The sequence below is a fragment of the Balaenoptera physalus genome (genome assembly GCF_965194825.1).
Source record: "Balaenoptera physalus genome assembly, chromosome: 19".
In the NCBI taxonomy this organism is placed as follows: Eukaryota; Metazoa; Chordata; class Mammalia; order Artiodactyla; family Balaenopteridae; genus Balaenoptera; species Balaenoptera physalus.
In genome coordinates, this window is record NC_138900.1 from 17,084,120 (window position 1) to 17,110,012 (window position 25,893).

At 55.4% G+C, this 25,893-nt stretch overlaps 3 protein-coding genes across 12 annotated transcripts; 1 reads left to right on the forward strand and 2 right to left on the reverse strand.

Annotated features, from left to right (window-relative positions):
- Positions 1-244: 244 nt before the first annotated feature.
- FXYD7 (FXYD domain containing ion transport regulator 7) lies at positions 245-8,654 on the reverse strand. Of its 3 annotated transcripts, none has more exons than XM_082437214.1 (6): positions 8,451-8,654; positions 4,215-4,244; positions 2,513-2,587; positions 2,363-2,396; positions 2,155-2,195; positions 245-612 (listed from the first exon to the last, which is right to left on the reverse strand). In XM_082437214.1, exons 1-6 carry the CDS (start codon positions 8,479-8,481, stop codon positions 590-592), a joined length of 234 nt encoding a protein of 77 aa, XP_082293340.1. In that variant the 5' UTR covers positions 8,482-8,654; the 3' UTR covers positions 245-589. The 3 variants fall into 3 exon arrangements, with proteins under 3 accessions (XP_082293340.1, XP_082293339.1, XP_082293341.1); XM_082437213.1 differs by having other exon boundaries at positions 2,354-2,396; XM_082437215.1 differs by lacking the exon at positions 4,215-4,244 and having other exon boundaries at positions 2,354-2,396.
- A 117-nt stretch (positions 8,655-8,771) lies between these two features.
- On the reverse strand, positions 8,772-13,348 carry FXYD1 (FXYD domain containing ion transport regulator 1). 2 transcript variants are annotated; one of them, XM_082437211.1, is made up of 7 exons: positions 13,216-13,348; positions 11,930-11,994; positions 11,433-11,465; positions 10,775-10,849; positions 10,247-10,283; positions 9,269-9,318; positions 8,772-9,073 (listed from the first exon to the last, which is right to left on the reverse strand). In XM_082437211.1, the coding sequence occupies exons 2-7, from the start codon at positions 11,988-11,990 to the stop codon at positions 9,051-9,053; spliced, it is 279 nt and encodes a 92-aa protein (XP_082293337.1). In that variant the 5' UTR covers positions 11,991-11,994; positions 13,216-13,348; the 3' UTR covers positions 8,772-9,050. The 2 variants fall into 2 exon arrangements, with proteins under 2 accessions (XP_082293337.1, XP_082293338.1); XM_082437212.1 differs by lacking the exon at positions 13,216-13,348 and adding an exon at positions 12,404-12,494.
- A 4,510-nt stretch (positions 13,349-17,858) lies between these two features.
- LGI4 (leucine rich repeat LGI family member 4) lies at positions 17,859-25,713 on the forward strand. 7 transcript variants are annotated; one of them, XM_082437248.1, is made up of 9 exons: positions 17,859-18,119; positions 18,546-18,617; positions 18,870-18,941; positions 20,311-20,382; positions 20,495-20,566; positions 20,800-20,969; positions 23,125-23,289; positions 23,372-23,877; positions 24,743-25,713. In XM_082437248.1, the coding sequence occupies exons 1-9, from the start codon at positions 17,947-17,949 to the stop codon at positions 25,055-25,057; spliced, it is 1,617 nt and encodes a 538-aa protein (XP_082293374.1). In that variant the 5' UTR covers positions 17,859-17,946; the 3' UTR covers positions 25,058-25,713. The 7 variants fall into 7 exon arrangements, with proteins under 7 accessions (XP_082293374.1, XP_082293377.1, XP_082293376.1 ...); XM_082437249.1 differs by having other exon boundaries at positions 18,072-18,119; positions 18,409-18,617; XM_082437251.1 differs by lacking the exon at positions 20,311-20,382.
- The last annotated feature ends 180 nt before the right edge of the window (positions 25,714-25,893 follow it).

Below are 25,893 nucleotides of genomic sequence, written 5' to 3' on the forward strand. Positions count from 1 at the left end.
GGGGGAGGGGTCTACTCTGGGGTCTCGGGGATGAGAAGGGAAGGGGCAGCCGGGGGCGGTGGCGCTGAGGGAGGGAAGGGAAGCTTGAGGGGCTCTGAGAGAGAAGGCGGCCAGTGGGGCACTGGGGGTGGGGAAGGAGAGGAAGGGGGAAAATCTGGGGATGGGGGAGAGAGCTCCCCAGTTTCAGCTTTGTCCCCTCCCCCGTTTTGTCCCCACAGATGAGAAGACACAGACAGAACAGGGGGAAAAACCAAATGCACATTTATTAAGCTCAAGACATAGACTCTGAGGGTGCGGGGAACAGGGAGGTGCCGGGGAGTAGCACACAGGGATTGCGGGGGGCTGAGGGTGGACTCCGGGACCCCAGGAGCTGGAGACCTGAGTCCCTGGGTCTGGGATGCAGACGGGCTCTTTGGGGGGTCGTAATTGCCAAGGCCTGGGGAGGTGCAGCGGCTCCAGCCTTGGAGTGGGTGGGACGGCTCATTCAGGGGAGCGCTCCCTGGGCAAGGCTGGGGTCCCCACCGCCTCCACCCGGTCCTCAGGCTCCCGCACTCAGGCAGGGACAGTAGTGGAGGTGCCCACGGCTGGTCTACACGCCGCCACCTCCAGGGGCTGGGGTGAGAGGGGGTGAGAGAGAGAGAGAGAGAGAGAGCCAGGGAGCTTCAGTGGGCAGCGAGAGGCGTGGAGGCAGCCCCCCGCCACACACTGCCAGGGGCCCTTCATGGAAGTCAGATCTCCAGATTGTCACCCTAGAGCTAGCCCTGGGAAGTTGTCTTGCCTCCCTGCACCCTAATATCTGGTCCATAGAGGGACACCTTTGGGGCTTTTGTCCTGTCCCACAGGGCACTGTCTTGAGAGGAACACATCTGTGATGAGGCCGAAGACCCCTGGCCCAGCCTGCGCTTTTCTGGGGTGTCCCCCTGCCAGAAAAGGAGTCTCCATCCCTCTCCCATGCTCCCAACGTCCTCCTATACCCCCACTCCTTTCCAGCACACCACCTCTGGAACATTTGGATACAAAAGGAATTCCCATGTCTCCCACCCACTTGGGCCCATCATTCAGCTGGAATGGGTCAGAATTCTGTACATACTCTTAGACTGTGGCCAGGCCAACCGTACCACCCCCCCATCATCCACAAAGTGACCCATTAATGTTCTTAAATCTCATTAAATAAATATGAAACTAAACACATGAAATTCCACATCAAATCCTCCAAATATGGAGTACCCCAAGGCCCATTTTTTTCCTTCTAAAAACTTTATAAGAGGCAGAGAGATTCCCATCTCTGATTTTTTAAAAGTCCCTGGAAAGGACACAGTTCCACTAAAAACAGGTCGAGATATTTTTACATAATTAAAATTAACACCCCCAAGGAGTCACAATCTTTCATCTACATGCTTATCCCCCCTCCTACATCCTACATCTATCCACCTGCACTCACTCTCCCCCTCCTCCCCCTCCCCCCTCCACCCCCCTTCACCCCACCCCCTCCCACATTCCACCCTCCTCCTCCATTCTCCACCCTTTCTAACGACTCCTTCCCCCTCTTCCTCTCTCCCCTCCTGCACCCTTCACCTCCTCTTACACCCCCATCCTCTTCACTCTTTATCCTATACTTTCCATCTTTCCATCTTCATACTCCTCATATTCTCTCCTATATTCTCTCTTTTCCAATATCAATTTTTAAAACCTGTATTCTATATGTCTCTCCTTTTGTTTTTTGATACAATTATTCACAAGCCTTCCTTCTTCCCTTTTTCTCAGTCATTTCATCCTAGATCTTCCCAACTGAACAGTAAAATCTGGAAAACATTCTATCTTCCTGCCTTCTCTAGTGCTCAACTCTGCCTTCATTCTGACTGCCAACATCCTTCTCCCATGTGGACCCCTCTCTCCACAGGCTGTGGCTTTCTCATCTGGGGAATTAGTTCATCCTTGCTTTTATGAGATTAGGTACTTGTTTCTGGGCAGTTTCAAGGACTCTTTAGGACATTTCACATCCCGCTAACTTCATGTTTTACCATGTTTGATCTGCAGGATCTCAGCTCCATCGTTGGTGGCCCCATTCTTAGGGGCATCCAGTGCAGTTTCCCCTCTGACTCCCCTGCCTGCCCCCACCCATCTTCCCAGAACTACACCCTTTCACACCCTCACCTGAGGAGGGAAGCTCCGACTTACAGGATTTGCATGTTGGGCTGTGGAAGCAAAGATGAGAGAGAAAAGTATAAAGAGGCTCAATTGCGCAGGCTTTCTGGGAAACACCTGGCAGGCCCTGGGGCCCCTTTTGTTTGGCAGCACCCCTGCGCCCCAGGCTGCTCCCATCCCTCCCCGTCTCTCCCCACTGCTGCCGGACCTCTCAGACCTGGAGTCCGCCTTCCTGCACTTCACCTTCTTGCCTGTTAGGATAGAGACAGAACAGAACAAGGAGAGAGGACATAAGGGTCTGGACAAAAGCCAGCAGGGGAACTGTAGGTGCTCGGGGCTTTGGAGCCCAGGAAGGGGTCACACTTACTGATGATGATGAGGATGCCCAGCAGGAACAATATGGTAGCCAGAGTCATGCCCACGGTCTGGACAGTATCATAGTCTGGGGAAGATATTGGAGGACATCAAAGTGGGGGCAGCACCTCAGCTCCCCTGGAGACTTGGCCTGGGTTCAAGGCTGCAGGCTCCTCCAGTGGGTCAACGTGAGGATCAAGTGCATGGCCTTGGGCATTGGGCGCTCCCCTTAACCTCTCCTCTTTACCCTTCTCTGGATTCTTTGGCCGTAGATATAGATATACATATGACCTTCCTCTACTGCATATATATATATGTATATTTTTCAGCAAACAACCTTCTCTGTGGTCTCTCTGTCACCCATCCCCCTACTCAACCCTCCAGCCATAGGGATCCTGTTAACACCTGAGTCTGATCAGGGTCTTCCTGAGTTCAGAGCACACCACTCCACCCGCTCCAACTTCCACTTCCACTGCATTGCAAGGAAAAGCCAAAGTCCTCCCCACAGCCCATGAGGCCCTGTACCATCTCATTCCTATCCCTTCTCAGACCTCATCCCACTCCACTCTCCTCCTCAATCCCCTACTCCAAGCACACCAGCCTCCCTGCAGTTCCTGGAGCCTATCAGGCATGGTCCTACCTCAGGGCTTTTGCACTTGCTGGGCCCTCTGCCTGAAAGCTCCTCCCCCAAATATCCCTCCCTTACCAACTTCTGGGCTTTATTCAAATGTTAGTGACACATTCTCTGGCTGTCTCATTTAGAATTTTCCATGCTCTCCTCAACATTTCCTAATCTCATTCTTTCTTTTATTTTCCTTCATAAGAATTATTCTTGTCTAGTATGCCGTAGTAAACATTTATCGAAATATTAATTTATAAAGCATCCACTCCGTACCAGCAGCAGCCCAGGCCCCTGCCCTCGGGGAGTTGTCATTCATATTGTGATAGACAAAAGAAAACCAAAAAACTCAGTCATGTGACCATGGCTAGATGTGGGTGTAGCCCCTCTTGCTGGGGAGTCAGGAGGGCCTCTCCTAGTAGACAGTCATTATTTGATCTGAGGCCTGAAGAAGAAAAAGGAGCTGTGTGGAGAGCTAGAGGAAGAGTATTCTGGCAGAGGGAACAGTAGGTGCAAAGACCCTGAGGCAGGAAAGAACTTGGCGTATGGAGAAGCAGTATGAGTGAGCAATGGGAGAGGGTAGGAGGGTATTTAGAGGGGGAACTGGGGTCAGTTCTGCTAGACCTGGAGTAATTTTTTGAGCTTCAGTGCTGTGGGGAAGATTTAATGATATCATCCGAGTAACTCTTTTCCACAGTCCTTATAGGTGGGAACCATTACTATTCTTTATTTACAGAAGGGCCCAGAGAGGTAAAGTTCCTTGCTCAAGGCCACACAGCTAGTGAGTGGATAAGCCAGGATTCAAATCCCGACAGCCTGGTGTCAGAGTTGTTTGCTTCTCTGACGACGCCAGTGCACCAGCCCAGAGTGCTGGTGAAGCCTGAAGAGGGTCCATAGAGAGTACCCCCTCCCCAAGTCTGACTCGACCCTCCATGAGCCCAGCTGATGTGAATTATATCCACATGGTCACATGGTCAGTGGGCCAGCACGTAGCATGTAGCCATAGCTGAAGCCACTTCAGCAGTGACCCATGGAGATCTACAGCCACCCCTCCATCCAGCCCCAGGGTACCCTCATCACAGAATCTGCCACTCACCGTAGTAAAATGGGTCAGGTTCCTGAGGAACTGTGGCAAGAAGGCAGAGAAAGAGAGAGAGGGGAAAAAAATTTCAGCAATGAGCTTCTTAACATTTTTGAGGATCCTGATGGGGCCACTGGTCCAGTGGTTTCTGTGTAGGAATCAGATAATGAGACCTCTTGCTCTGGATGATGTCGCCTCATGGCCAGACACAATACTTAAAGAGAGGAGCATAGGCTGGATTCCAGCCCCCACTCATTCTATTGGTTGATACCTTCCCTTGTACAGTGCACAACCTACCTAACCATACATGGCGGTCCTGGTCCTAGCCCCCTGTAGAAGTCTAATGCAAGCATGGACTCATTTCCTGAAATACACATATATACTCCCATTTGCATACGATGCTGAGACTCCAATCCCACTGCTGAGTGGACTGCTGAGTGTATCGGCTTCCCCTGAACACTCCCTGAAACTTCTCAGCCATCTGAGAGCTCCAAAAGGCAGACACTGTGGCTACTGCTCTCATCCACTTGCTCCTGCCACCAAATCCAGCAGAGCACAGCTGTCCAAAATTTTATATTATATTATATTTATTATATTATATCATACTATATTATATATATCCTATATTACTTATTTCTCAGACATCAATTTAAAGATTCAAAATTGACTCTGTAATAACTTTCCCAGTGTGTGTGTATATGCACACATATGTATGTAGCTGTACCACATAAAACATACTCAACCATTGGAAGACTCACTCTGATTTCATAAATGTTAACAGGTGGATAAAACTTGTGTGTGTCTGTGTGTCTGTGGATTTACTTTTCCCCAACGCCCACCTCCCTGTCTCAAACTCTATTCCCCTTCAGGAGAGCTCAGAACATCCTTCTCGTTCAAGAAACCCATCCTGATGCTTCCCTAATTCCTCTGACAGCTTTTAGTACACTCTGCCTTGATTAGAGCACAATTCTGCAAAACATGCACCACTAGGGGAGCGGGGGTGGGGGTGGGGTATCAGGAGTGCCAGGGCGATGCCAGATGTTGTCATTAATGTTCTTCCCCTATCCAGGCTCAGGAAGGATGGCTACCTTGAGGTTGGGAAGGGGGACAGATGACTAATTCAGGCCAATGAACTGTAAGTCCAGTCTGCAGCATTTAAGTGCCCACGCAAGAGCTCTCTTTTGCCTTTGGCCTGGTGATATGAATGTTCAAGATCGTGGCTTCTCCAGTTTTCTTTGATGAGTAGAGACCCCCCAGTTGACCTGTGGTGGCCGTATAGTCTAAATGAGAAATCTACCTTCATTGTGAGAAGCCACTGAGATTTTTGGTACTATTTGTCACCACAGCATACTCTAGTTTAGACTGACTCATGCAGGTGGCACCCAGGCAAGACCCTGATTAGCACTGATTCACAGTGTGTAAGTTCACCCTTCTCAGTTCCCTGTTCAATCTTCAAAGAGCAAGTCTTAAATAGGAGCTGATGTGACTCTACACCTTCCAACCCTTGTTAATCTCCCAAGATAAAACAGGCCTTGTGTTCAGGGCCTTCAGCAGGCAACAATACCTAAATAGACTGTTATGACGTTATTGGCTTTTCTCCTTTATTTATCTAAGCAGCATTTGATGGCACTGAGTCCATGCCAGGCTCTTTTCTAAGCACTTTACAGATATTAACACACTTAATCTTCACAGCAGCTCTCTGATATAGGCGCTATCTTCATTCTCATTCCACAAAAGAGGAACACTGAGGCTCAGAAAAGTGAAGTCACTTGTTTAAGATCATTTTAATACTTGCCTTCAATGTAAGACCAAAAAAAAAAAAAATCCTGATTTTCCATTGTGGTGGCAGTATAAAATAAAGCTAACAAAGTTTTTTAAAAGTTAATTCTTTGGAGGGAAAATGTTAAATAAATATCATTGTGGGGAACATTTGGACAGGGCAAAAATCATGAAGGTGGTATTCATAAGCATCAAGATGGGGAAACATTATTTTAGAGTCATCTGTGCTCTGTCTTAGCTCCCCCACCAGATGGAGAGTAAATTTATTTGATTCATCTCTACTGTTAATCCTGGCATTTATAAAGTTTTTCAAAGAAGTTTTCTAGAATGAATGAATGAATGGATGAATGAATGAATGAACTCCTGCTAGGCTGCAGGGAGACTGCATCAGAAGTGGAGCAGTTGAATTATCCTGCTTTTGTCTCCTGTGTTTCCACACATCCTGCCTCCCCAAACCATCAGAGAAGCCCAGTGGGTGAGCGCCTGCCCCAGAATCCTCTTTGGTTCCTCCCTGGATGCTCCTTGCTCCATGCAGAAGTTCCTTTTCTGGTCTCTGCTGCCCCAGCAATCTGGGTCCTCAGGACGAGGCTGAGCTAAGGGTGGAGTCAGGAGGCAGGAGAAGGAATGTGCACCACTCCTGGCCAGTTGCCAAGGAGACATCAGGAAGGAGGTGGTTACTATGGCAACTGGGGCATCTTGAGAGGTGAAGAGAGGTGATGGGTCTGGGTACCCCAGGCTGGATAGGGTCCTGTGTGGAACTTGGGGGTTGGGTTTCTAACTCTGGGGCCAACCTTGACTGCCTCTGCTCCCTTTGTACCTCCTATTGTTGCCTCTGCAGGACTGGCTTCTGGCCAAGCTGAGGGTCCTTCTTAGGGATAGGGACCCAGGCCCAGCTGTGCTCCTGCATCTTATTTCTGTTTGTCCCCAACACACCCTCCTGCTCTCTGATGGGGTGGGGGATGGGGGGATGCGGGAGCCATCCCCCGCCCCCAAACAATCTATTCATTAATTAATTAATTTCATTAAGTGGTTTGCAACAGGCAACATGCACTTCCTCCCCCGGGGTTCCCCAAGACCTGTGATCCCCTCTCCTGCTGTGACTGGAGAAAGGGTGTGGGGAGGCGGGGGCATCTGTCCTCCCACCTCTGCCCGTCTGCTGCCATTGATCCTGCTAACCACCATCTCCGCGAAAGGAAGCACTAGGCTCCCTCCAGGCTTGCTGCCTCAGCCCTGCCCCCTCTCCCTAGGGTGGCTTCCAGCCTCTGCAGCCGCCCCCCCACCCCCACCCCCCGCCCTGCTTCAAATTCTGCAGATATGGCTCAGTGCAGCAGCCCCCACCTGCCGGGAAAGCGGGCAGGGAAGGAGAGATCAGAGTGCAATTGGGGTTCCCTTCACTTGCCAGAGGTTCCTCAGCACCGCTGGCCTCTCCCCTGGCCCTGCTCTCAGCGCTGGGGACCCTCCCTCACCCACCTCTCCCCCACCATGGAAGCATCCCTCCCCTTGCTCCTCTGCAGAAGTAGGCGCAAGAAAGGGGGCTGTTGGGGCGGGTGCATAATTGGGCTAATGGTGTGAAATGTAAATCTCCATGTGGGCGATGGAGGTGGGGAGGGCATCTGTGTGCACACCCAAGTGCACCTTTCGGACCAGACAACACCCCGAATGTGGGCTGGGAAGGAGGGTCCTGACACCCATCCCTGCCCATGGGGGCTCACTGCAGTGGTACGGGCCCCACCCTGTGCCAACCCCCCCTTCTCTTTTCCATTTCCCTCTCATGCTGTGGGTCCATCTATCTCTCTCTCCCCCTCTGTGTCTTTATGCCTCCCTCTCCATAGTTGCCTCAGTCCCTCTATCTCTCAGTCTCTATCTCTTTCAGGCTCTCTGTCAGTCTCTTTCTATATTCCTTTCGGTCTCCCTCTCTCTTGCTCTCTCTGTCTCTCTCCGTCTCTCTCTCACTTCCTCCAGCTCCTATCTTTCCCTCTTTCTCCCTGCTTCCCACTGAACCTGCCTGTCAGAGATTTCAGGAAACACCCACCGTAGGTGCCAGCACTAGAAAAAAACAGGCATATGGACCCCCTCCCCTTACCCTCCGCAGAGACCCTGATATCTGCGAGAACCTCCGTGGCTGCAGATCTACCCGCTCCCACCTTCGGAGCCCATCTCTTCGAGGCCACTACCACCGCTGTGCTGGACCAGCCACCCGGTTGCTATAGCTACCGGTCCGAACATCCTTTCTCCCGGGACTGCCGCTCTCCAACCACGGGTCCCGCACAGGAACGACACCACCGGGAGAGGGTGTCCAAGAGGCCTGGAGGGGTGCCAAGGGGTGCACTGCAGGGGCCTCCGCCCATGGTAGGAAGGGACATCTCCTTCCCCATTCCCCTCCCCTTCCAGTACTGGAATCTCCCCAGATCCTCTCTCCTAAGCTCTAAGATCCCGGAGCCCCCCTGAGCCCTCTCCCCAGGCGACGCTCACCCTTTGTGGGGACCTGGGTCGGGGTCGCCATGCCAAGCCGGAGCAGGGGGCGGCTGGATGCCGAGGTGGTGAAGGAGCGGCTGCAGCAGCTGGAACCGGGACGGACTGTTGTCGGGGGGAGATGGGGGGAGCCCTGGTGTGGAGGGGGCCGTAGCCAATGGGGGCCCGGAGAGCCCGCCCCCGTCCCGGCCACCCCCGCCCCCGCCCCCGCCCACTGCCGACGTCCCCGCCCTTTCCCCAAGGGTGGGGGCGCCCTCTGCCGGGGCCAAGGGGGCGCCCAGGCTTTCCGCGCGAAGGGACTGACAGATCCACACCGCTCTGTCAAGACAGAAAAGCACGTTTTATTGGAAATCTGAGCGGCAGAGAGGAGTCTGTGGGGGCAGGGCTGGGGAAGAGGACAGTCCAGATGGAGGTGGGCGCGCGGAAGGTGGGTGGGAGGCGTCAGGTGCCAGGGGAATTCTGTGTGGGTGAAAAGGGTAAGAGGCAGGAGAGCCCTCCAAGCCCCCTATCCCAGCCCTTCGCCCCCTCCTCCTCCCCCCTCCCTCCTCCAGCCTAGTCAGAGCTGCAGGACCTGGCTGGGTTCCATCGCACCAGGTGTCTCTACCGCCTGCGGGTGGACAGACCTAAGGGGGAACACATAGAGTTCGGGTAGCAGGAGGGGCACCCCAGCTCCTCTGGAAGGTGGGAGCACAGCAGGGCAACTCCCCGACCTCGGGCTTCAGATCAAGCCCCCAGCTCCACGCGCCCACGGAGGACCAGGAAAGGGGTTCTTGGAACCAGCCCGCATCCCCAAACACCCGAAGTCTCCCCAAACTCACGGCGGATTGAGCTGCGGAAAGTTCCCTCCTCTTCATCAGGTTCCCCAGTCCTGAGAAAGGAGATGCAGAAGGAATTGGGGATGGAAAAGGAGAGAGGCAGCTACACCCGGGAAACCCCAGTGCAGCCCCCATTTCACAGACTTGTGTTCTGAGACCCAGAGATGGGCGAGGAGCAGGTTCCGGGCCGCCAGAGAATCCAGTGCACCCAGGAGCAGTTTAAGTGTTTGGCGGGAGGCGCTCCAAGCCGGTAACAGCGAGTACCTCCCCGAGTGCTGAAGAAGGAACTAGAATTTGGAAGAGGAGCTATAGCCAAAGCGACTTGAGGGCAGATTGCCTGGAGACGGCCTAGGTTAGAAACCCAGAGCTTTCATCTTGCAGTTGAGCGATCTGGGGCGTGTGACCACCTTCCTGTGCCTCGGTTTCCTCATCTGTAAAATGAGGTTAATAACAGCACCTACCTTATAGATATGGTGTGAGGCGTAAATAACACATAATGAAACAGCATCCTGCACGTGGGACACACCCAATAAATACTACCTTTATTTATAATAACATCTACAAGTATCTTAATACCGACAAGGTGTTCATACATCGCCTGGGCTTTACATTTTTATTTGAGGATGAATCAAAGAGCTAGAAACAGGACTCTGAGCTAAACTGGGCCGCCAAGTGAGGTGATCTCATTTCGCCGCGGCTCTTTCTTTCACAGCACTTATCGTGCTTCGTGATTTTATATTTGTGGGTCTGTTGGAGCCCATCACCACCGCCCCCACTGGGCTGGAAGCTCAGCCAGGCAGGGAGGGCAGTTAATTCCTGGCTTGGTCCCAAGGCCTGGCTTGGGGCTGGGCACGTAGTAGGTGCTTGATACATATTTGCCGAGGCGTCTCTCTGGCTCTGGATTGAGTGGACTTCCGGCCTCACCCCCAATGCTCCTTCAGAGCGGGAGTAGGTGAGTGAGGGCCCAGAGAGGCTTCTTACCTCTGCTGCTGGTTGAATTTGCACCGGCATCTTCTGCCTGTGGGTGGGGGCGTGGGGAGGAGTGCACTGAGATTCCGCTCTATGCGGCACAGCGAGCCAGAGCTCGCGCTCGCCAGGGCTGGAGCAGCGGGGGGATAAGGGTGGGGCAGGAACAGGGGGGTGCTGGGCCTGCAGTAGAGACGCAGCGGGCCCGAGGGGGGAGTAGAAGGGGCAGGGCGGAGCCTAGGGCTGGGAAAGGGGAGGGGCAGAAACAGGGGCGGGGCCGAGGGCGGGAACGTAAACGGGGTGGGCCCGGGGGCGGTGATAGAAACGGGGGCAGGTCCGAGGGCGGAGTAGAAGGGGCGTGGCCTAGGGCTGCGATAGGGGAGGGGCATAAACAGGGGCGGAGCCGAGGGCGGGGCCGGGGACAGAAATAAGGGCGGGGCCAAGGGCTCGGATAGGGGCGGGGTTGGAAGCGGAGCGGGGACTGGACGGGGTTGGGACAGACACCCGCAGATTCGCGGCTGGAGTCAGGGTAGGGGTACTCACTCAAGATGATGAGTATGCCCAGGATGAAAAGGATCCCGGCGATGATGAGGCCTCCGATCCGCAGGGATTGGTAGTCTGTGGGCAGCAAGGAGGAGCGTGAATGCAGGGAGGGGAGGAGGAAGGATAGTAGAGGGGCAGAATGGGAAGGAAGGGGCAAGGAGGAAGGATGGGGAAGAGGAAAGGAGATCAATGAGAGGAGGACGGAGAGATGTGGGAGAAGGGGGATCAGGGAGAAGAGAGGATGTAAAGAAAAGGGAGGGGAGGAGGTGGGCAAGGCAAGGAGGAGGGAGGAAACAAGGGAGCAGTGAAGGATGATGGAGAGGATCAGGGAGAGGAGAAAGGCAGGTGGCAGCAGAGGATGAGCTATAAGATACTAAGAGGTAAAAGGAGAAAGAATCAGAGATACAGAGAGGGATGAAATAGACAGAGACCAACAGAGAGACAGAGACAGAGGGAGATCAAGACAGAAAGAGTTGGAGAGCCAGATCAAGAGAAAGAGAGAGAATGAGAATGACAGAGACATAAAACACTGAGAGTCTAGAGATAGATGGAGACAGAAACAGAGAGAGGTGGGGGGAGGGGAGGAATGAGGAGAGGACAGACTAACCCAGCCCAGCACCCCCTAACTCCCAAAGAAAGGTGCCCCTCCCGCCCTCACCATAAGTGAATGGGTCGTGTTCCTGTGGCGCTTCTGGAAAGAGAGAAAGAAATCAGGGTCGGGTGCTTCCTGGGATCCTGGACAAGGAGGGGCATAACGAGACCCTTTGGGGGTTTTACATTCCTGGGCCGAGAGTCTGGGGACTGTTGGACCCTGAGCAGGCTGCCTACCCTCTCCGGGTCTTAGCTGCCCCGCTGCACTGTCCTGGGTGGGGCAGCACCTAACTGCCTCGGCTCTCCGTCTCATTACAGGTTGTCTCTGATTCCGTCATTCACAGGCCTCCATCCCGCCCTCCACCTTTGCCTGACCTGGGGCATCCTCTCCCCTCCCCCAGATACCAGCCTGTGACTGGACCCCACGTGAGACCCCAATTTCCTGGTGCCTCAACTGACTCAGTTCAGATTGGAGTCTCCAACTTGGTTCTCTTGCAGGGTTTCCCCTACCCTTGCCACCCTTGGGGCTGAAGTGGGTAGTGGGACTGCCTTCCCCGGACTCACCTGCGTTGACCATGGCGAGGAGACCCACACAAAGAACCAAGATGTGGCTGAGAGATGCCATTGTCCTGGGGGACACCAAGGGTCAGGACATCTGTACCCTCGTTCCCCCACCTTTGGGGCCTGAACTCTCTTCAGGGGACTGTCTCTGTTAAGTCAGAGACAGTCCAGGGAGTTAATTTCAAAAGCGTCCATCATCCAGCTTGGTCACCCTGAGAAACAGAGGCACCCTCCTGCTTCACCGGGACACAGCATCACCAAAACAACCCACACGGTGGGGGTCACAGAGCAGCAAGGACAGGGGTGAGACACACACAGTCCACAGGGACCTCCCGCAGGCCAGGGCCGTCCCCACAGCAGGCCGCAGATTCCCCACGCCTACCCTGGCGGGGGAGAGCAGGACGCCTCGCCCCACCCAGGTGGAGAGACAGACACACTGCCAGGGATGAGACAGCCCGGACCTGCCCAAGGGCCCACCTGCCCGCACACCACGGCCTCGCCGTGTCCGTAATATCCCAGCTCTCCTGCCCTCAGCCGCTGGCCCGCTCTCTGCCTGACCCTGGGTATAAATATCTCCCACTTCACCCTGGAGGAATTTGCCTCGCACAGGCCACCATGGCAACAGCCTTCCTCCCCCCCCTTGGGGGTCATGCACAACCCTGCCCGGGTGAGGCTGGGCTGCCACATTGCCATGGGCTGCCCCCGTGGGAAAGGCCACACCTTCTCCTCTCCTGAAAGAGATGAGAATAGGGAAAACGTCCCCTTTGCCTGCCTCTGGGTGACATCTTTCATGAACGGACAACGCCAGGCGAGTGACATGAGGCCCAGGCCAGCGGGGCTGAGAGATAGAAGACAGATGCCAGGGGCAGGAACGCGCGCACACATGCACACGCGCGCACACATGCACACACGCGCACACACACACAGTGGGGCTGGAATGGAGACAACGCCCACTCCCCAAACTTCTGGTTGGAGCAGGACATGGGGTGGAGACCCAGGCACACGTTACTCCTCATCTGGGCCTCCTGCACCCCCAAACAATGACGCAACCCAACCTACACCCTACACACGTGAGTGTCCAAAACCCACACCCAGCCAGGGTGCACGTGCCACGGCAGGAGCAGGGAGGAGTTGCACCCACACTCCCACCCCTGGGAGAACCCCAACGTCCCAACCACACTCTCTTCCTCTTGGGTCTGGCCTGCCTGGGAAGCCACTCCTGTTCCCAAAATAGGCGGCCCAGCCAGGCCAGGGGTGAGGCCTGGAGGGGAGGGGCAGGGGACGCTCACCCCAGTCAGGCTGTCCCCTGCCGAAAGAAGGCCCCAAGCGTCCGGCTGTGCCCTGGGGCCGAGCACTTTGGACCCCCTGGCCCAGAGCTGGCCGCGCTGCCCTCAGCGGTCTCCCCTCCCCGCCCAACCCCACCCCTACCCTCCGCAACCGGCAGCTGTAACTGGAGCCGGGCTGGAGGGGGGCCAGGGGGCGGCCCCCAGCCCAGACCGCCCTGGCCCGCTAGGTTAACTCTCTCAGCTCAGAGGGAGGAATCGTAGGCAGCCAGCCGTGGGGAAAGCTGGGGAGAGGAGGTGCCGGCAGGGAGGACTGTATTACAGGCGCACAAACACACACACACATACGCTCACACATGAGCCTCGGGCACACTTCAGAGGGCTTCTGAGCTGGGGGGGCAGGGTGGGTGTCAATGATTTTCCACGCTGCTCCCTGGGAATTGGTCCCAGCCTGGGCTTAAGTTCACCTGGCCTGAGCGCCTAGGAGTCCACTGACCCCTGACCCCAGGGTCCTGCGGGGCCCTTGTCAGCACCACAGGGTTGTTTGGAGGGCATTTCAGCCCTACATATACATTCAGTGTATGTAGGTTGTCTTCTACTGACTGTGAGGTCCCCCAGGGGTACACACCACACCACACCACACCCACACACACACACAGAAACCCAAAGACCTGGATAAACAGGCACAAAACAAGACAAATACATGCATGTACATACATACAAATTCAGAATAACACATCCATCGAGAAACCCAAAGACACTCACCAGCACTTCTTACAACAGTCACAAAACACTAAGACAAACACATTTGTATACACACAAAACACACACGTGTTCAGTGAGATGGATGCCTGTATAGAGGCACAAAGACACAACCACACAACTGTGCACTCTTACAAATGGTCACAAAGATACACACTCTTGCGAGGACAATACTGACAAATGTCTGTACAGAAACACACCAACACATGCACACTAAACATAAATACATTCAAAGGCACCGCCACAGCCAGCACTCCTACACAATCTCAGGCATGTGAAGGCACACAAACTGTGTACATTTGTACACAGACACACACACACATTTATGTGGGCTCATGGAGAAGCAGAAACACGGTCAAGGACACAGGCATACAACCAACCATGCTGTGGTTTCATAACCATAAACACACACACACACACACACACACACGCATCCTCATGCACCAGCAAACAGGCACACAGCTGGTCACACAGTCACAGACATACAGGCCTACGCTCTGTGTTCACACACTTGGAGACACCACCAAATGTACGCTGATGTGTTTAGCCCAGAACCTCCCCGTCCCTGAGCTCATGTGATCCCTAAAACCCCCTGCAGGACAACACACCTGGCGTCCTCATGGGCGGGCCAGGTTACCAGGCACTGGTGACAGAGTAAAGGGGGATCAGCTCTGGGCTCTGCCATTCCTAGTTGTGAGAGCTCGAGCAGCCCAAGAGACCTCTCTGTGCCTTGGTTTCCCACCCTACAAAATGAAGAAATCACTAAGGTAATACGTATCACCCTGGGCCAGGCTCAGAGGTCTCTGAATCTGACATTGTCTTTTTTTTTTAATATTTATTTACTTATTTATTTGGTTGCGCTGGGTCTTAGTTGCAGCTCAAGAGCTCCTTAGTTGTGGCACGTGGGCTCCTTAGTTGTGGCATACGAACTCTTAGTTGCGGCATGCATGTGGGATCTAGTTCCCTGACCAAGGGTTGAATCTGGGCCCCCTGCATTGGGAGCTCAGAGTCTTAAGCACTGTACCACCAGGGAAGTTCCCCTGACGTAGTCTTATCATTAACTCCATTTTAGATATCTGCAAACCAAGGTTTAGCAAAGTGGAGATAATTCTCCCAAGGTCCCTCTGGTGGTTAAGGACGGAAACTGCCCCCACCTGAAAGGGACCTGGGCCCAGATACCACACTCTGCAGGACACAGATCAGGAGCAGGTAGACGAGCTCACACCCAGGCACAGGTGGCCCTGACACACACACGCACGCGAGCGCGCATGTGCACATGGTCTCAGAGGACCCCGGCAGCTTCAAAAGTCTCCCTCATGAGCCTCTGCCCCTTGTGGCCCTATACCCCAGAGTCACCAGCAGTCCCTGGTTAATGATAACCCTAATATTTATGTAGCCCTGGGGAGGGGTGACAGAGGGGCAAGGGGGGCCAGCAGGGAGGGGGGCACCTGGCTAGCTCTAGCCAGTGCTGGCCTCCCTCCCCTCACAGGGCCAGCTGCTCCAGAGTGGAGAGGCCCAGCCACTTTCGGGCTGGGTGATGGGTCAATGACTTAACCTCTCTGTGGCTCAGTTTCTCCTTCTGTAAAATGGAGATGATAATACTATTCAACTCAGAGGGAGGTCGGGATGATTATCTGAAATGATCCATGGAAAATATTGAGAACAAAGCCTGGCACACAGTAAGTGATCAAAAAAAAAAAAAAAAGTAAGCTGTCACCATCATCATCCTTGTCATTCTTATCATAAACAGGAGGGAGAACCCTGCTGGGCTGAACACTCTGTGAGTATGGATTTAGGCCCATCTGTCTCCCCTCGGTGTCCCTGGCCCTAAGCTCTTTATCTATCTTTTTCAAAGACCCTGTAAAGAAGTTTATCATCCCTGCTTTAAGGCTGAGGTAACAGAGACCTGAAGGGCCTTGCTCAAATCACAGAGATGTTCAGGTGCAGGACAAGCACTTGGGTCCAGAATCCACCCCAAGCTGTGAGGTGCCCACCCTGCTCTGAACACTCTCTATCCTCTCGGATAGAGGAGGAATTCTCTACACATCTGAGAAGTGGGTGACACGATTGCCCCATTTGACAGATGGGCAAACTGAGGATCAGGGACCCAGATCTGAGTGACCCCACCTGGTGTCAAGGGGAGGTCACTTTTAATACCTTTAAAAAATATTCAAGTTTAATAATTTATGCTTTACCAGTAAGACACACATTTCTACTTTTCTGTAAAAGGCGTTAGTGGAACAGTCCTGAGTATGCCGACCCGAAGCTGACCCAACGCTGCCTGGGCCTCACCTGCCCGCAGTTTTGCCCGGTGCCCTCCAAAGCCCCGACTAGCCCGTGTGCCAGGCCTACCCCGTGCCCTGCTTCGTGACCGGTGACCCGTAGCTGGTGCTGTTAGGCCCCTTGTCCTCCAAGTGTTCTGGGTGTGTGCAGCAGTGCCAAGAGAGGCTGTGTGTTCTCCCCATGCCTTAGTTTTCCCATCTGTAAAGTGGGGGTTAATAATACTACCCATCTCAAGGGGTTGTTGTGAGGACTGAGTAAATTCATGTCAAGACTGATGCATAGTAAGGGCTCAGTGAGTATTATTACTACTACTTCAGATTGGGCAATATCATTTATTTATTTTTCTTATTTAATGAACAGAATCTATCCAAACTGCTAAAAGCTTAGTCCAAATGAAAACAGCCAATACCCATGGGTTCTGATCTCCAAAGGAGGAATGCAAAATCATACTGGGAGGCTGTGCAGCCAGCTGCCTGGGCTTGAGTCCTGGCTCTGCCCCAGCTAGATAACCTAGATCTCAAATGACTTGACCCCTCTCTTCAGTATTTCCATCTGCAAAAGAGCCATATGATAGCATCAGCCTCGGAGGGCTGTAGTGAGGTCAGCACGAGCTAATAGATGAACTTGTAGGACATGGCGTGGTACAGAGTCAGTGCTGAAGAAACGGGTGGCATCATTATCATCCTTTTTTCCTTGGGTTGGCTCCCTACCCCTAAGTGAGTGGTGGGTACTCAAGGAGTTAATTTCGGGCAAGAGAGGTTGTGGGTTTGGGGCAGGGCGGCTGCCCTGCTGAGTGTCGCCACCAGAGGGAGCAGCTGGACTTGAGCTGGTCCCTTCAAGCCTGGGTGCCAGCGCCCACCCAACCCTACTGGGACCAGGGGAGGGGGCTGGCTGGGAGTGGCCACCGCGGCTCCAGCCCTTAGTGGTCTCTCCTCCCACCCCCCTCCTGCCTGCAGAGCCATCCGGCCCCCACGCTGGTGACACCCTCCTCACACTCCGTGAGTGGGGTGGAGTGGGGAATCTGGGGAGGGGGCTGGCCAGGAGGAGCCAGGGCAGCTCCAACCCTCCGTGGCCCCTCCCCTCCCATGGGGCCCTCTGGCCCCTTCCCCAGGGCTGCTCTTCCTATGGCCTCTGACCCCCTCCTCCTTGCCCTGCTTTGCCTGGAGCACCCAGCGAGTCCCTTTCCCAAACCTCCTGGGAGAAGGGACGTGGGAGGAGGGGAAGAAACTTCCAGGGAGCTGGAAAGGGGGGGTAGGGAGACAGAAATAAAGACACCAGACAGAGGGAGACACACACACACACACTCAGACACACACAGAAAGAGAGGCCAACAGACAGAAGGAGCCAGACAGAAAGAGAAAAAGAGAAACAGAGACAGAGAGACAATTCAGATAGAAATAGAGAGACAGAGATAGAGAGTGGGAAGCAGACTAACTCACGGAGTCAGAAGTATAAAAAGGGAGAGAGACAGAAAGACAGGGAAAGAGAAATAAACAGAAAATTAGACACCAAAGAGATACAGGAAGAAAAACAGACTGAGGAGAGACCCAGAAAGAGGAGAGAGAGAAGCCAGGGCAGAGCGTGCCAGCTGGCGGCATGGAGGGTCACCTGGCGTGGGAGATGTAGTGGCCGCGACCTGGGCCAAGCTGGGTGGGCAGAGAGAAGCCGGTGCCTCGGCGGAGGTCAGGGGGCATGGGAGGGGCAGGAATCCTGCTGCTGCTGCTGCTGGCTGCGGTGGGCGTGGGGGAGGCCTGGAGACCCCCAAAGGGAAAGTGTCCTCTGGGTTGCTCCTGCTCCAAAGACAGTGCCCTGTGTGAGGGCTCCCCGGACCTGCCCGAGAGCTTCGCCCCGACCCTGCTGTCGCTGTGAGTGTCAGGCCCTCCGGAAGCCTGAGGCTGGGGGTGGGAGTCCTGGGACCCCAGGGGCTGGCTCCCCAAGGAAACAGGGACCCATCAGGATCTTGGGAGGGGGGCAGCAAAGGATGTCGGGAGGCCTGAAAGGGGGCTGCTGGGATTTGGAAAGGAGCGCGAGGGAAATTCCAAGGGCAGGGGCAGCATCGGGGCCTGGGAGGAGGGAGAGCCGTGGGGTGGGCTGAGCGCTGCCAGGATCCTTGCCAAGTGAGGAGGGCAAATGCCTGTCTCCCCTGGGATGTAGGGGAAATACACACACCCAGGGTCAGGTGGCATGCCAGGGTCCCCTCCGCCCCACCCCCGGACACAGGAGACAGCTCTGGGATGGGACTGGCACACTGGAGCGGTTTTCTCCTCGCCCACCATTGCCCACATCCCCAGCTCACTCGTTAGGACTGGAGTCACCCAGCTGAAGGCCGGCAGCTTCCTGAGGGTACCGTCACTGCACCTGCTGTGAGTGGGGCCCGGCTTAGCGACGACCACCTGAGGGAGGGGGTGTCCGTGCACATGCGTGTGGGGGAGGCTTGGACACACATACGTGTGTGTGCGTGTCCGTGAAAGCATCCGTGTCACGCACATACTCACGTTGCATGCGTATGTGTGTGTGACCGTGCCCACGTGGGCTGGGGTTGGGAGGGGGCAAGGTTAACGTGTCAGGTAGGGAGCAGCAACCCTGGAAAAATTTCTTTCTAACTTCCTTGCCAGCCTCTTCACATCCAACTCCTTCTCCGTGATCGAGGACGATGCGTTTGCGGGCCTGTCCCACCTGCAGTACCTGTGAGTGAGACCAGGAGATGGGAGCCCGGGAGAGGAAGGAGGAGCCCCTCTGTGTCTCCTAGAGTGGGGGAGATAGGGGCTTGTTGCCCCGGGGAGGAAGTGTCTGGACAAGGGGCCGTCCTGGAGGGGGCAAGAGGCTGGGCCTCTTGAGTGGGGTTGGGGCTCCTGCTCAACTGCCCTCTCTGTTTCAAGATTCACAAAAGGCCTGGACGACCCATGACTGTTTCGGGTCCTACCTGACTTTCGGGAGCCCAGGGAGGTTACAGGAGGCCAGAGATAAGGAAGTGTTTCAAATTAAGAGGAAACTATTCTGAGTTAGATGGTGATGGTGGTACTGATGGTAATGGTGGTGATGACAGTATGACTATGCCAGCATTAGTGCTGGTGCTGGTGGTGATGATAATGGTGGTGGTGGTGATTCTGTTGCAGCTGCTCACAGGGAAGTGGTAGCATTATTGAGGATGGTGGAGTGGGGATGATTTTGATAAAAATGGTGGACCCAGCGGTGATGGTGCTATTGGTGGTACGGATGATGAAGTTTGAAGGGTTGGTGTTAGTGATAATTATCAGTATTCTGGGCACTGGTAATTATTGTATTGGTATTGGTGTTGGTGTTGGTGATGGTTTTGGGTAGGATGTTGGTGTTGGTGTAATGGCAATGTTGTTGGTATGGGGTTTGGTGGTGATGGCGGAGATGTTCGTATGTATGGAAATTGTGGCAGTAGTGGTGCTGGTGGGTGATGATGTGAGTGCTGGGGGTGAAGGTGATGTTTCTGGTGTTGGCAGTGCTGGTGCTAGTGCTGAAGCTTGTGATAATGGTGGCAATGGTTTTGGTATTGATCACAAAGGCTGTGTTCTTGGTGATGCTAATCAGTGTTGCTGGTGTGGGTTTGGTAATGATGGTGCTGGTGTTGGTGTTGGTATTGATGATGGGAATGGGTGGTGATGGTATTGGTGACAGTGGTGACATGGTATATTGTTGGTGATGACGGCAGTTATTGGTACTGGGGTTGATGACGATGGTAGAGGCACTGGGCATAATGGATGATGGTGGAGGTATGGGTGGTAATATTGGTGCTAGTGCTGGTGTTGGTGATCATGGCAGCAGTGGTGGTGATGGTGGTGGCAGTGTTCACGGCAATGAGGCTGGCAATGACCCTAGGGTCAGGTTCTTGGGTCCTGAAACTGTAGGCTGGGACCTTGGTGAGGAGAGGTTCCTGGGAGGTTTTCCCTGGGATTATGCAAGGTGTTGGGGGAGAATTCGGCACATTCCAGTGGCCTATGGCTTCCGTGGGGTGAGTTCCCCAAGCACTGCAGGGCCACGGCAGGGAACCAAGGGCCGCCCCCTGACCCCGCCTTCCCTCCACAGCTTTATCGAAGACAATGAGATTGGCTCCATCTCTAAGAACGCTCTCAGAGGACTCCGCTCACTCACACACCTGTGCGTGCCTCCATCGCCCCAGCCCGCCCTGACAGGCACCCCGCACCCGCCACCCAGGCACGCAGCGTATCCTGGGAGCTGCTGATGGTTTCTCCTTCTCTCCCCCCACCAGAAGCCTGGCCAATAACCATCTCGAGACCCTCCCCAGATTCCTGTTCCGAGGCCTGGAGACCCTGACCCACGTGTGAGGCTCAAGGGGGCTGGGAGGGTGGGGGGATTTGGGAATGCTTGGGTGGGGGAAGGGGACATCTGTGCCCACTCTTGGTTGGCACAAATGAGTATGACTGCGATGGTTCCTACATATTTTCCACACCACTTGGGGGCCCTATCCTGAAACCTTGCCTGGGGACGGGTGGGGAGCGTGGCCCCCAGGGAGTGGAATCCGGGTCGCAGCCCCTCCCCGGCCTCTTGCCCCAGGGACCTCCGCGGGAACCCGTTCCAGTGTGACTGCCGTGTCCTCTGGCTGCTGCAGTGGATACCCACCGTGAACGCCAGCGTGGGGACTGGGGCCTGTGCCGGCCCCGCCGCCCTGGCCCACATGCAGCTCCACAACCTCGACCCCAAGACGTTCAAGTGCAGAGCCATAGGTGGGGGCTTTCCCGGTGGGGTGGGAGGGACAGCAGGTGTTCCCGGAAGAAAGTGGGAGATTGGGGAACGGCTGCCAGGGCTGAGGGGCTCACCTCCCTCCCTGCTCTGCCATTTCCTGGCTGTGAGTCTTCTGAGCAAGCAGCATCACCTCCCTGAGCCTCAGTTTTCTTATCTGTAAATAGGGGTAATAAACAGTGACATAGGGCTGCTGTGAGACTTCAGTGATGTACTTGGCTCAGGGCCTGGGAGGGGAGGCCCCCATAAATGTTCATTCTCGTCTTTGTTGTTATTGATATAAAATCGACCATTTAAAAAATACTTCCTATGATCATTTTGCTTTTCCACAAATATATTTTGGTACCTTTATGGGTACTGGGCAAAGCAGAGAGCACGGCAGTGATGAAGCCAGTCCTGGGTCTTGCCCTCACAGAGCCCACAGCCAGAGGCAAGCAGAGAGGGATGGCCCAGAATGATCAGGGCTGGGATGGGGGCAGCACAGAGGGGTCAGGGCCGGGATGGAGGGAAACCATGGAGCTACGGGAGCCCAGAGCCAGAGCGGGGGCCAGGCACAGCTGGAGGGTCAGGAAGGAGTGGACATTTGAGTTCAAACCTGAAGACCATTACTAACATCATCATCATCAAAGCGTAAGACATGTTTTTGGTCTTTGGGATTCACAGAACAAGGGAATTTAACTTAGTCACTCTTCATTCCATTATTCAACAAACAGTCACCGAGGTCCACTCGGTGCCCATCCCTGTGAGAGGCGATGGGCACACTGTGGTGACCAAGGGCCTTGGCCTTGGCCTCATGGGGTCACAGTCCTGGGGCTGGGGAGACAGACATTAAATAAAACATTGCACCAATAAGTGTATGGTACACATTGTGATAAACACAGGGGGTGATGAGAGAGTTTAGGGGGTGGTCCTGCCTTACCTGGGGCATCAGAGAAGGCTTCTCTGAAGAGATAGCACTAGATGAGGATGTAGCTAAGTGGAGTACAGAGGAAGGGGCCAGCATGCGCAGTGACCCCCAAGGCAGCACAGAGCTTGTCCTGAATGAGGATCAAAGGGAGGCACGTCTGGTTTGCGGGAGTGAGGAAGGGAAGGACACAGACGAGGTGGAAGGTGCAGGCGCCTCACTCTGCAGGACTTTGAAAGCCACAGAGAACAGGGCGGACTTTATCCAGAGGGCTGTGGGAAGCCATGGAGGGTTTTGAGCAGGGAGTGACATGATTTGATGGCCGTTTTTAAAAGATCCCCTTTGGATGGGTATGCTTAGTGGTTTGGTTCATTGCTTCAACCCTGGTCCCTAGAAGTAGGGCCTGGCATGTAGAGTGAAGTATTGTAAACTGGAGTCCACCACCCAGCTCCACCGCCACCACACTGGGCAATCTGGGTGCGCCATTACCAAAAATGCTATGTTGCTGTAACAAAGAGGCTGTAAATACCATGAATTAAAGAAAACAGAAGGGTCTGAGGTGAGCAGTCCAGGCGGGTGGGACAGCCCCTGGGTGTTATCCTGCTTTCCACGGCTGAAACCGAGCTGTGGCCCCGTCCATATGCCAGTTCACAAGGAGAAGGGGAAAGGGCCAAGTCCAGGATGAGCCATCTTCCTGCAAGCAAGGCGAGCTCTACAGCCATCACTCTGCTCTTGTTCCATTGGGAACCTGGTCTGGTCATGGCCACACCGGACCTCAAGGCCGGGGGGCAGCGTAGGGGGAGTGCTGGGCTCATGTGTCCTCTGGCTGGGCAGCTGTGTGCCCAGCTGCTATCCTACCTCCTGGAAGACGGGAAGGATGGATTTGGCTGGACAGCTGGCTGCCTGTGCCTCTTAGCCTCAGTTTCCTCATCTATAAAGTGGATATAATAACAGAACATAACCCACAGGGATCTTGTGAAATTAAATGAATGAATAAATATGCTACTTCTAAGCAACTATTTGATGAGGCCACGCAGCTTAGAAAATAGAGTACCGCCGTGTTGTTGTGAGTTGATACGTCCATAGGTAAAAAGATTCCACTGTATGTCCCTGTGAGGTCAACACCGTGGTGGTCCTCATCCCAGAGGTGTGCAAGCCGGGGCTCAGTGATGAGGACCCGTGGGGTGCCCCTGGCCTGCCTGACTCTCTCCCCTCCCCGCTGCACCCCCTCCCAGAGCTGTCCTGGTTCCAGACGGTCGGCGAGTCGGCGCTGGGCGTAGAGGCGTTCTCCTACCAAGGGGAGCCCCACGTCGTCCTGGCACAGCCCTTTGCCGGCCGCTGCCTGATCCTGACCTGGGACTACAGCCTGCAGCGCTTCCGGCAGGAGGAAGAGCTGTCTGGTAAGCCCACTCCCATCCTCCCGCCTGCCAGGTAGCCTGCCCAGCTGGCCTGACAGGCGCCCTGCTCCCTGACTCCCCACAGCGCCCTCGGTGGTGTCCTGCAAGCCGCTGGTGCTGGGCCCGCGCCTCTTTGTGCTGGCCGCCCGCCTGTGGGGAGGCTCGCAGCTGTGGGCCCGGCCCGGCCCCGACCTGCGCCTGGCCCCGCTGCAGGCCCTGGCTCCACGGCGGCTGCTGCGGCCCAATGATGCCGAGCTCCTGTGGCTGGACGGGCAGCCCTGCTTCGTGGTGGCCGACGCCTCCAAGGCGGGCAGCACCACGCTGCTGTGCCGGGACGGGCCCGGCTTCTACCCGCGCCAGAGCCTGCACGCCTGGCACCGGGACACGGATGCGGAGGCCCTCGAGCTGGACGGCCGTCCCCATCTGCTGCTAGCCTCCGCCTCGCAGCGGCCCGTGCTCTTCCACTGGTTTGGGGGCCGCTTCGAGAGGCGCACAGACATCCCCGAGGCCGAGGACGTCTATGCCACACGCCACTTCCAGGCCAGCGGAGATGTGTTCCTGTGCCTGACACGCTACATCGGGGACTCCATGGTGAGGCTGAGCCCAGTCCCGTGGGGCAGGCACAGGCCGGGCCTGACCTGCAGCAGCGGACTCCCACTCAGGGCTGGCCTTTCAGCACTGACCCCACCTTGCGCACTGACCTCTGAACTCTGACCCGCCTCACGGGCTGACCTTCCTAATGTGCCGATCTTTCAGCTCTGACCCCACCCCAACACTGACTCCAAGACTGTGACCCCTCGAGGCTGGCTGACCCTAAACCCCTCCCCATCCCCCAACACTGACACTGGCCCCGAGATTCTACCGCCAAACTCCGACACACCCCAGCACCTACATTTAATCACAACCATCACACCCTGAAGCCCCAGGGCTGACGGCCCACCCCCTCCAGCACTCTCTCTCTGGAGTGAGGTACAGCCAGGGGGAGGGCTCTGAGCCTAAAAGGCACTGATCTGACGCAGGTGTTCACAGGGTGTCTGCATGGGGAGCAGACTGTGGGCACAGGGACAGGGGCAGGGAGACCAGGGAGACCAGGAAGACCAGGAAGACCAGGAAGGAGGCTGTGTGATGGTCCAGGACGGAGGTGACTGTGGCTGGGCTGGAGTGCGGCCAGAATAAATGAGAGACATAAATACCACCGTAGGTGAAACTGACAGATTCCAGGGCTGACTGATTCTATGTGGGGTGTGAGGGAGAGAGAAGGGCTCAGAATGACTCCAAGTCGGTGGCCTGAGCAGCTGGGTGGTGACATTTATGAAGATAAGAAAGCTGTGGGAGTTTGGGGACCTACAGGCCTCTGTTCCCAAGCTGTTCCAAGACCTCCAAAGCCTAGAGGACCACTGACGGGCAGGCCTGGCCCTCTTGGACCCCAGCCCTAATGAGCGGCCACCCTCCGCAGGTCATGCGCTGGGATGGTTCCATGTTTCGCCCGCTGCAGCAGCTTCCCTCTCGTGGTGCCCACGTCTTCCAGCCACTGCTCATCGCCAGGGACCAGCTGGCTATCCTGGGCAGCGACTTCGCCTTCAGCCAGGTCTTCCGCCTTGAGCCTGACAGGGGGCTCCTGGAGCCACTGCAGGAGCTGGGGCCCCCAGCCTTGGTGGCCCCCCGTGCCTTTGCCCATATCACCATGGCCGGCAGACGCTTCCTCTTCGCTGCTTGCTTCAAGGGCCCCACACAGATCTACCAGCATCACGAGTTAGACCTCAGTGCCTGAGACTGGAAGGGACCCTGGACATGGCTGGCAGAGGGTTGGCATGGGGAGTCCTGGGCCTCTGGATGCCCCATTGCCTGGACTCCTGGCCCTACTCAGAGGTGACTGCTGGTCCTGTGAGATACTGACCACAGGCCAAGTTCAAGGCAAGAGCTGCTCCTCCAGTCTTAAGCAACATCTTGGCTGGGGGCAGATGACCCCTCCCCCTCCAAGGATGACTTGGGGGCTCAGGCTGGGGCACCGCCGCACAGAGCCAGTACAGAAATCATGGGGGGGGGGTAATGTGCAGCGCTCCATGAGGTCTGGAAGCGCCCCCCTCAACCCGCTCTCACCCCTCCTATTCCCTGTAAAAGTACTACGGAGAGGATAGCTTTCCTTTTCCTTCTAAACTCAATCCAGCCAATCGCTTTTAGTGCCCGCCTCCATGACGTCATCAGTAGCTGGGCAGTTTTCCCTGCCGGGCTTGCTAACTTCCTCTGCTGCTTGTGCGCATGCCTGCTGCCGAGGCGGAAGCCCAGTGTGTCTTCCCTGTTGCGCTTGCGCAGGGAATAGGCGGGAAATTGAGAATTGTTGCCCGGAGTCCGAGGTACCCGTCCTCGGTCGGTGAAAGGGGCGAGGACAGAAAGTGTATGAGCTCAATAAACGCGCTGTGCACCCGCCTCACCGGTTGTTGTGGGGTCACTGGGAGAGGGTGTCTGCTGTGGCATGGGGTGGGGTGAGGGAGGAGGACTGGTGTCCCAGGAACGGTATTATGGAGCGGGGGGAGGAGTCCCAGGGTACATTTTGGCTGCCCTTGTTGAGCTTTCAGGAGGTTTCTAAGGAGTGTGGGCTCATGCTTA

What these genes read in the sequence shown, in the direction of transcription:
- FXYD7 (XM_082437213.1), bottom strand. Translation starts at nt 8,481, where the DNA reads ATGGCGACCCCGACCCAGGTCCCCACAAAGG. An exon ending in ACCTGACCCATTTTACTACG is followed by an intron (nt 2,588 to 4,214) that starts GTGAGTGGCAGA and finishes TATCTTCCCCAG; the next exon opens with ACTATGATACTGTCCAGACC. An exon ending in GCGGACTCCAGGTCTGAGAG is followed by an intron (nt 2,196 to 2,353) that starts GTCCGGCAGCAG and finishes TTGCTTCCACAG; the next exon opens with CCCAACATGCAAATCCTGTA.
- FXYD1 (XM_082437211.1), bottom strand. Translation starts at nt 11,990, where the DNA reads ATGGCATCTCTCAGCCACATCTTGGTTCTTTGTGTGGGTCTCCTCGCC. An exon ending in ACACGACCCATTCACTTATG is followed by an intron (nt 10,850 to 11,432) that starts GTGAGGGCGGGA and finishes TGCTGCCCACAG; the next exon opens with ACTACCAATCCCTGCGGATC. An exon ending in GGGCATACTCATCATCTTGA is followed by an intron (nt 10,284 to 10,774) that starts GTGAGTACCCCT and finishes CCCCACCCACAG; the next exon opens with GCAGAAGATGCCGGTGCAAA.
- LGI4 (XM_082437248.1), top strand. Translation starts at nt 17,947, where the DNA reads ATGGGAGGGGCAGGAATCCTGCTGCTGCTGCTGCTGGCTGCGGTGGGC. An exon ending in CTGGAGACCCTGACCCACGT is followed by an intron (nt 20,567 to 20,799) that starts GTGAGGCTCAAG and finishes CTCTTGCCCCAG; the next exon opens with GGACCTCCGCGGGAACCCGT. An exon ending in GCTACATCGGGGACTCCATG is followed by an intron (nt 23,878 to 24,742) that starts GTGAGGCTGAGC and finishes CACCCTCCGCAG; the next exon opens with GTCATGCGCTGGGATGGTTC.